The sequence below is a fragment of the Heliangelus exortis genome, chromosome 3 (assembly GCF_036169615.1).
Source record: "Heliangelus exortis chromosome 3, bHelExo1.hap1, whole genome shotgun sequence".
NCBI lineage: Eukaryota > Metazoa > Chordata > Aves > Apodiformes > Trochilidae > Heliangelus > Heliangelus exortis.
The window spans coordinates 14,630,229-14,639,545 of record NC_092424.1 but is presented as its reverse complement, the minus strand read 5'-3'; the positions used below and the strand labels follow the sequence as shown (position 1 = coordinate 14,639,545).

Below are 9,317 nucleotides of genomic sequence, written 5' to 3'. Positions count from 1 at the left end.
TTTGCTACCACCTAGTGGACATATGATAAAGAGTCCAAAGGGGGTGCCAGGAACAGGGAAAGAATGTCATCTGCGTACAGAAATTTGGCCCCCCCTAATTTCTTTGCTGTAAGGTTTTGCAGTCCTGTTGCTGGGTCCTGATCCTGGTGCTCTCACTGCTGGCTCATGATGCAGCCCAGGAAGTCCAAGGCAGAGCTGTGCAATGCTCTCAGCTGAAATCTGCCTGCCAGGATGCTAAAGCTCCTTCAGCTGGTGCTCCTGGGTGCAATTTGAAATGTTCATACCAAATATTAAAATAACAATAATAATTAAAAAAAAAAATTGAAAAGTTGTCAGAATACCAAATTTCCTCGGGAAAGGAAAAGCAATAGTTTGAAAACCTGAAGCTGAACACTGAAATCCATGTAATGAAACAGGCATTAAATATACAGGAAGACTTGATCCGTTTTTAGCTCAATTACCACATAAACTTTCTAAAGAAAAGCATGTTCTTGTTATTGGTCCAGAGCTCTGTTTTCAGTATCCCACAGTCTGGAAATACAGATCTTTTTTGTAGATCACAATAATATAAATCAAATATATTTCAATCTGTGTGAACGAATTAAAAGCAAATTGAGATCTATCCAACAAGTTCTACAGAAAAAAAAAAAAAATCCACCTCCATAAATGCATAATAAAGAGTCCCTGAATATGAGATTTTACTTCTGTTTTATAACATTTACCACAAGACCACAAACATACATGCATCCCAGAAGGGAAAGAGGAATTACAGAAAGAGGGAGCACACATTTTTCTGATGTATTGTAAATTGTACTCAAATCCCTAATCCTGGAATTAAATCCCTTCAGGCTTACTTTAGTCAATCCACAAATATGTCTTTGGGAGATCAGTGTCAGAACTGTCTGGGTCTGCAGAGAAAGAAAAGGAAGATGTAATCTAAACTTGCATTGTGCAGCTTTCCAATATTAGCTGTATGAATTACAGAGGGGAAGATTCAAGCTGTCTGCCTCCTGGGCTTGTCAGCCAGAGAGTGGATTTTAGAAAATGTATGTTGAAATTAAGTATGCATGCAACAAAATACACACTTACTGAAAGAGAAGGTAAATTTTGAAAGATAAATCTTAGTTCACATAAGCAGATGTTATAGATTTAAACTTTTAGTTCTATTTAGATCTCAAAAGATAAACTAATCTGTACTGTGGAATATTAAAGTCATTTACAAAATAAAATAGACATAAATCACAGGGTAGTCAGTCTTTATAACATGAATTTAAAATTGTCAACCAAATATTCCAGTGGCTTTTTTTCCAGGCAAGATAAAACTACTATTAACAGAGAAATATTTAAGGTAATAATCTAAAATGACAGAAGAGGGTGCTATAATTTCTCCTTCCATTCCTGGTGTCATAACCGAATCTGTGGTTCTCTTACTCCTGCACTGTTACTTTTAAGGGTCTTGAAAAAAACAAACCCTGAAACTCGGTGGAAGTTATCCAGAAGGGAGTTAGACACAACTGATGGAGGAAAAAAATATATACTAGTATGTATTTAAGGCCAGAAATCATCATCTAAGCATGAAGTTTCTGCAACAAGCATTTTGATTTTACAAAACCAAAATGTAGAGAATCTTGCTGTTGTCTGGTTATTTTTTCTTTTCTCTAGAAATATAAATAACAAATCTCTTAATCTGTAAGCATTTCTCCCTTGTGACTTCATATCTTATGTGCTACAGATTTTTGTCTTTACTGGACTGCTCAAACAGAAACAATAGGTTAATATTGCTAAATATTTACAGTGTCTTGTCTATGAAAGCCACTTACTCATCCCTTGGAAAACCTGACAAAAGAATGTAATGCATCCTTTGCTGCCCTGTGAGATAAACAAGTGACCCAGAGTCCTCAGGTTTTTTTGCCATATGAAATCTCTACTTAACCAGCTCACATGAAGTATGGCTTCCTTGGATTTGGGCTTTTCCTCCCTCTTTTTGAAGGCTGATTGCTCAAAGTCTGGCCTACAAAGCTGCAGTCAAGCAAAGCACTTAAACTCTGACCCAGAGTTACTGACATGAACAGATATCCCATGTGTGAGGTTAGATACTAAACTTGCTGCTAGGGGTGAGATGCTGAGTGTCATTCAGGACAAGCCACAAAATATCAAAACGTAGCCCATGGTTTCTAAATGCACAAGAGGCAGGATGAGTACTCCTCCTTCTCTTACTGACCTAAAACCAGCCAGACACCATTTTGAACTTGTCCTAAATCATGAGTATATGCATACAAATAAGTAGACCATGAGTATATGCATAAGGTATATAATTTGTGGGGAATGCATACAAAGTATAAATGGAATAAACTCCCTTTCAAGGTTAAAAAAAAAAAAAAAACAAAAAAAAAAAATGGTTTTTGTTGCTGTGTTATTTTTAAGGGAAATAATGCCAAGCAATTTGTTGTGAGGCCTGCATACCAGATCAAGCAAACAGCAAGGTACAAGCTCAGGTCTGTACACTGGGAGATGTAATCCCAACCCCAGTGTGGTCCTGACAAAGTTCCCACTGACTTCAGTGGGATCGTGATTTCACATCATGGGGCCTCATCACGTCAGGAAAGCTGAGGGTCTGGCTTGGTTCTCTGTTTCTCAGACCCATTCTCCATTCTTATCCCCACTTGCTCTCACATGCATCCCTTGTTCTTCCCTCCTAGCTGTGTATTCATCTTGCCCCCAGATATTTTCTGGGCTTTACAACTAAGATTTTGTGTCTTGATCACTAACCAGAGGAGGCTGCTGCTGAGTCTCTGCTTGATGTGGTGCTTCCTATGGATCTGCAAAGTCCTGGGATGCTCCTGGGCTCACAGTCAGCCCCAAAACACAGAAATAACCTGAAGAGAAAGTGGTAACTGGTGAAACACAGAGAATGTTCCATTTTTGAGGATGTTGAAGGCAGGCTTCTGTATTACATACTGGATTTTGGAGTACTGAATAGATTTCTTCACAATTTAGGGCTGACAATGTTTTTCATTCAAAGAACTATCTGTCTCAATAGGCAAAGTTGCCTTTTACTAGCTTTCTATAGGTAGAGGCTTTCTGTGTCTCTTACGGATTTAAGACAGATCTTACTTCCCTCTTTTCCCATTTGCCTCTCACAGGCTTTGCTTTCATGCCTTTAATCAATTTATTAGAATAAATATTGGCATGAAGAATACTGTCTATGAATTATACCCTATTAAATTTAACCTACAAAGCAAGAAATTCACATTCCTAAGAGCCCTGTGCCAGTATTGCACCTTTTACTCTGGTTGTATCCACTAAGATTCCCGTGTTTTCTTTACAGTCACAAAGATAAATTCGTTAGTATTTTCTTAAGGAATTAAAAACCAACTTTTGGGGCATAAGATCTAATAAGTATCTAATAAGATAAGATACTAATAAGTATCTAATTACCTAGAGAGGGGCTGAAACTTCAGTTAAGCCCTTATACACAGATCAGTTGAATGCTGGACTCTGATCCAAAATGACAATTGTGAGATGCCAGATGAAGAGAGCAGGTGTAGTCACCTCAACATGGGTGAGGGACTTGCACAGAATTTAAATTTCATGGCTGAAAGCCAAGACAGCCACACACAAAATTCTGGCCCTGATGATAAGCCAGGCTTTGTCCAGAAAGGTTTCTTGAGAGCTCCTTTATGCCTACAGAAGTGCTGTCATCTTAACTGAGCAGAGTACCCTACTTCTCTATAAATTTAATCTGGGATTCTCAAACTACTCATCCATAGGGGTGGAAGGTCACTCTGGTACATGGTCAAAATATCTGACAGCTCTGACTTCAGCACAGATCAATAAAACATAATTAGAAAACAAATGAGTACTCAAGGAACTTAGTACTGATGGTGATGCCCACATTTTGTGGAATGGTGTAACAGCTGGAGTGTTCCCCCACTGAGCACTAGGTCTTTCACAGCTGATTCTGATGATGCACCAGACTTGACTCACTGCATGGGTGGGATATAAAGCTTTCTGCTCCTGTCTTCCTCCCAGGGTCACAAGCCCATAAAAATCCCTTCTGTAGTTGGCAGGTGAATGTAGGGATTAAGTCTGTTGCTGGTGTACCTGCCTTTCATTTCTGTATGCCACCCAGGGAGTTTCACTGGTGGACTCCCAGTACAGCTTAGAGCTCAAAGCTTTGGTTGCAATTGCAATCAGTTATTTTCAGTGCTCTGTAGCATAGTTTGGAAAAAAGTAGCTGGTATGCCACGTGTTTAAACAGCATTGTGAAATTTCCTAGGTCATGCTGAAAGGCTGAAATTCTCTCGGACTGGCTAGCTTATTCCTGTCTTTGTAAAAAATTTGTTATAAATATAGTAAGACAGTTTATCTCCCTTTTACAATTATTTCAGTAAACATTTGACACTTACAGATGATGTTGTTCTAGTAAGTGATATTTACTGAGTGCTTTTCCTCAAATTGAAGTTTCCCATAAAGTGATACAGAACGTTTCACAGAGTTGTGATGGAAACATTAACATGTCTGCTTCACCCATTTTTAAATTGTGTTTAAATATAGAGTATTTCAGCACATAAATAGGTAATATAGGTGCTAATATACCAGAACATTTTAGCATGCACTTCTTAATACCCAAATGCACACATTTTAAAATCACATAGATATAAATATTTGCAATTCACAATCTCAACTACTTCAATAAAAAGACAGACAAAATTTCCTTAACGTCTAAAGCAAAAGTAGCCTGATGCTGCTATTTTAGGAAGGAAAATTAATGACCTTTTTTTTTTACAAAGAAAGCAACTCTTCTCTGCATTTTAGAACTGATTAGTAAATGGATATGCAGAAAGCTCTGTATGGAATTAAACAAGTACGAGTCTGTGCACTTCAATCTATTTTATACATGTTCTCTGAGACCTCAACAACTAAAGCTAATGCTCCCTCAGCTCCTCTGAACTAATTAAGCTCGGTTGTTATATTAATAATGGGCTGCCCTTCTGTCTGCATTTATGGCACTTAGCAAGTCAGTGTGTGTGCGGATGCTTATCTCGTGAAGGAGAAAGCTCTTGTCAATGAATTAGATTAATCCATCAAGAGAATTAATGTGGCTTGATTACTGTTGATGTATCTGAAGAAGCTGGCATGCATGAACACAGATCCACAGATGTGGGAAGTAAGCAACAACACCCTGAACCACTGAGCAGGGTCCCAAGCCTCTACTACTGAATGAAGAGGTTGCTGACACCAAAAGGCGGGGGCGAGGGGCTGCTGAGGTGGTAAAGGCAAAGGGTGCCACAGGAGCTCCTGTCAATGCTTCCCTGAACTCAGTGGGGTTGGTATTATGCCACAAACAGTTCTCGTGCCTTCTGTCATGTAAAGATAGGTCCCCAGATTAGTTTCCAGTTGTCTTGCTTCCTCAAGGAGCATGAAAGAGCAGAGACAGTTGAAAATGAAAAAAAAAATCTCTGCAGTCACCCCTGAAAAATAGAAGATCAACTGCACTTTGGACATGTTTTTGAGTTGTTTTGTCAATTCTTTCAGCAGCTTGTTCATCTCCTTGCTGATGGAGTAGTATAGCCAAGGTTCCTAATGCTTTGGAAGTTCTCAAGTACTGAAAGAGCAGTCTCTTCAGCTGGTGATAATTGACTGAGAGCAGGACACAAAGATGCCTCGGTATCGTAATTGCTAAAATAGAATGAAAAGATGGTAGCTAGGGTAAAGGGAAAGTTCTCAAAATTGCTGAAGAGGAAATATATAAAGTACAATGGGATTCTTCTTGGCAGAGAGGAATATATATGTGGACAAGTATGATTTAGGATGAAACCAACTTTAAGAAAGTCACGATTTTAAAAAAATGATCTTAATGCTGCCACCTAGAAGTTAATGGACAGTTCCAGAATTTCAGTTATTGAGTGTAAATAGAGCTCTAACAATAGCACCCAACATTTTTGATTAATTATTTACTTTGCTGCAGTAAAAGGGAGGAAGACTTGGCTCATAGTCTCATACCTACAAGAAGACTGTACTGAATTTGATTTTCTTGTATACAGTGAGAAGGGCAGGAAGTGACTCAAGAATCACAGAGAAGTGTTCCTCAATGTCTTCATCCCTCCTCCGCCCTCCCAGCCCCTGGCTGAGGACCCAAAGGCTGAGCTTGGTGACCTTTGAGTCTAGGGAACCATTTGACTAGGAAACATTGGACTAGGGAACAAATTCTCCAGATGGTTTGTCAAACAAGTAAACAGAACTAGGTGTCTATTCAAATAAGTTGTCTGTTTGAAAAACAGGACATATTGAAGCTATTCAAGACTTTACGGATACAAATTTCTTGAAGTATTTGTCTGCAGTTTAACACTCATCTACAGATGAGGTTACTGTGGTGCTCGTAGGCTTCAAAGGTAAGATTTGTGGCACTCTTTTATGTGTTTCCTAAAAATACATGGCAACATAGGTAGCCTGACAAAGCCTGAAAATAGCTATTTGGATGCTCAACAGCAAATACATCCTAACCCAAGTACATTTTGAATAAAATCTGATAGCATGTGAATCACTGGAGGAGGCTTGCAAAGGTGGTGTTAAGCTCAGGTATAACTTTGAGTTTAACTTACAATGCATACAAAATATAATGTGGAATTATCCAGTACTTCTTGGAGGAGTTATTATCATGAATAGTAGAACAAGAGGAAGAAGAAAAAAACAGAAAAAAAGTCTGTGCAGGCTATCTTAAAACATTTCTGATTGCTATTTCAAAATCAAATTTCCGCAAATAAAGAGAAAAATGGCATGCGTTGTGGGCACTTTTTGCAAAGTTGGAAGGTTAGAAGAAAATGATTTTGTAACCAAGCATAGAAGAGGCATTTGAAAAATTATTTAGCTGGAAAAAACACAATTTTTTCCACATTAAGATAACTTAAGAACACCCAAATTGATTTTTATTAGACTTCTTGTCTTTACTTCTGAGCTGACACATGCATGAGATATTCAGCCCTAAAGGTCACTTCTGAGAAAGCTATAAGTAACTGGAAACAGCACTGCGGGATGAGATGATGTCTCATTGCTGACTATTGCTGCTGGAGAGTGCTAAGTATTTTACTCCTGAGGCTAAGAGCCAGCTCCTGTAAATAAACGTCTATTTCTCAGCTCTAATGATAGCTGAAAGATGATGTGACAGAGATGGTTTTCCCAATTTAAATTTTTTGCATAAAGACACAGTGGGATGGACCGGCTGGTATTTAGCAGACACTGGTGCTGAGGCCAGCAAGGCCTGCGGGCCTGTGTTGGAAGGAGCCCAGCGTGCGCTCCTCCACAGCCCCGAGTGGGACCCAAAGGGAGAGCCCCAGCTCCTCTCACCCCACCGGACTGGGCAGTGGGTCCCCAGCAAGCGTGGCTGCTCCCCCACGCCCAGCCGGGGCACCCTCCTCCTCCACACCACTGCTTCCCAGAGCACTGCTCTAAAATGGCTGCTCGAATGGCTGAGGCACATTTTGTTGGCCACCCCGGCTGCTAAAGCCCCATTCATCCTCTCCAGGGTTTGGTCATCCCGTGCTCTATTCTTTCCTGATCCTTTTCTTTTTTGGTGTCTGTATCAGTAATTAAGGCTTAGATATAAAAAAAAAGAAAAAAGGTGAGGCGTTTGCTGATTTTCCACTTTTCGCCAGAGCTAACCGGCTGCCCCTGCTACCAGCTTGGAACCAGTCTGTGCCACCCTATGCTGGGGTGTGGTCTCAACCCCTGCGACTCCCCTCAGCTTTGGACTCACAGTCCCCCTCACCCCCCTTTGCTTCAGCTCCACTGCCGCCCCTCGGCCCTGCCCCAGGGGCGGGACGCGAGTGGCCGCGCCCCTCTCCGTGACGTCGCCGGCGCGGCAGCGGCCTCGCTCTTACGCAGGCGCGGGGCGGCCATGTCGGAGCCCGTGGAGCGGCGCTTGGCCCAATTCCGCGCCGCCCGCCGCAGTGCCGGTGCCGGTGCCGCCCCGCGCCCTGCCGAGCCGCTGGGAGAGGCCGTGGCTCCAGGGGCCGCCGAAGGACGGCGGGTCGCAGCGGCGGGGCAGGGCGGCGGCGCTGAGGTGAGCGCCCGGCTGGGCGGGTAGGGGGCGTGTGGCGGCGGTTCGGTACCTGACGCCACGTCTCGCTGCTGCCTCCACAGGCCCGTCCCGGCGGGGCGGTGGCTCCGGTGTGGGCGCGTCCGCTGCTACTGAAGGTGCTGCTGTGGGCGGTGCTGCTGGCGCTGTTCGTGGAGCTGGAGCTGGGGCTTCCCTACTTCGTGCTGTCCCTGCTGTACTGGATGTACGCCGGCACCCGCGGCCCCGCCGAGCGGCGCCCGGGCGAGCTGAGCGCTTACTCCGTCTTCAACCCCGGCTGCGCCGCCATCGCCGGGACCCTGACGGCCGAGCAGCTGGAGCGGGAGCTGCATTACCGACCCGCCGCCGGGAGGTAGCGAGCGGCCCGGCAGGTCAGCCGCTTTGCGGGGACGACCTGCTTTCCCTTCTCCCCGCCGGACCAGGGACCCGAGGAAGAGCGGAGGGAGGAAATGGATAATTTCAATGTGAAACGCCACACGCGCCTTATTCCTCGCCCGCTCTCCCCAGACGCGGGTTTGGTCCCCAATAAAGCCGTAGCGAAGCGCGGGCTCTGGTCTCGTTTCCTGGAGCGGCCGGGCCCGGGCAGCGGCACCGAGAGGCACGGCCTTCCCCCAGCTGTAGCCCCCGGCTTGTCAGAGGGTGAATTTCACCTCTTACTGACCTTAGCCGCTGGTGGAGGGAAATCTGGTGGTGGTGGTCACCTTTAGTAGAATGGCCAACTGCTTTTCTTCCAGCGCTAGCTGGAGTCCTGTTGCTGAAGGAAAGACACGAGGAAATTGTCAGTATACGTAAACAAAAAGGCTGCTGCTGCTTCTGTTCATCTAACACAAACATCTGATTTTCATAGTACAGCTTTCATCATTTGCAGGGTACACAAACACACACACACACACACACAGACTTACTGTCATTCCTGGCAGGCAATACATGTTCTTCTTTTAACTACATTTTGGAAAAAAAATAAAAGAGTGAATGGAAATACAAGAGGCCCTCAGATGGAACCCCTGTCACTGGATTCAGCCCTTTTACCACAGCACAACTCAGATGCTTCTTACCATCATCCCACAGGCTTTCAGGTGTACTGCTTGTATGATCTATTGGTATTTTTCATAGGAAGGTAATTTCATTAAATCAGTGAAGAGCAGCTGGTAGAACTTGTGCCTTGGAGTAATGCAAAGGAAAGTCACACATTGATCTTTAAATTCTTGTTTCATTATGTCTTTTCTAATTTTAAGTTAGA

The 9,317-nt window shown here is 43.3% G+C and overlaps 1 protein-coding gene and 1 long non-coding RNA gene across 2 annotated transcripts; one reads left to right on the top strand and one right to left on the bottom strand.

Annotated features, from left to right (window-relative positions):
- Positions 1-1,185: 1,185 nt before the first annotated feature.
- On the bottom strand, positions 1,186-5,659 carry LOC139794157 (uncharacterized). Its single transcript, XR_011724983.1, has 3 exons — positions 4,655-5,659; positions 3,439-3,871; positions 1,186-1,750 (listed from the first exon to the last, which is right to left on the bottom strand). It is a non-coding gene; the product is annotated as an uncharacterized lncRNA (long non-coding RNA).
- Positions 5,660-7,855: 2,196 nt separating this feature from the next.
- Positions 7,856-8,618, top strand: SAYSD1 (SAYSVFN motif domain containing 1). Its single transcript, XM_071739371.1, has 2 exons — positions 7,856-8,062; positions 8,143-8,618. Exons 1-2 carry the CDS (start codon positions 7,898-7,900, stop codon positions 8,431-8,433), a joined length of 456 nt encoding a protein of 151 aa, XP_071595472.1. The 5' UTR covers positions 7,856-7,897; the 3' UTR covers positions 8,434-8,618.
- Positions 8,619-9,317: the final 699 nt, after the last annotated feature.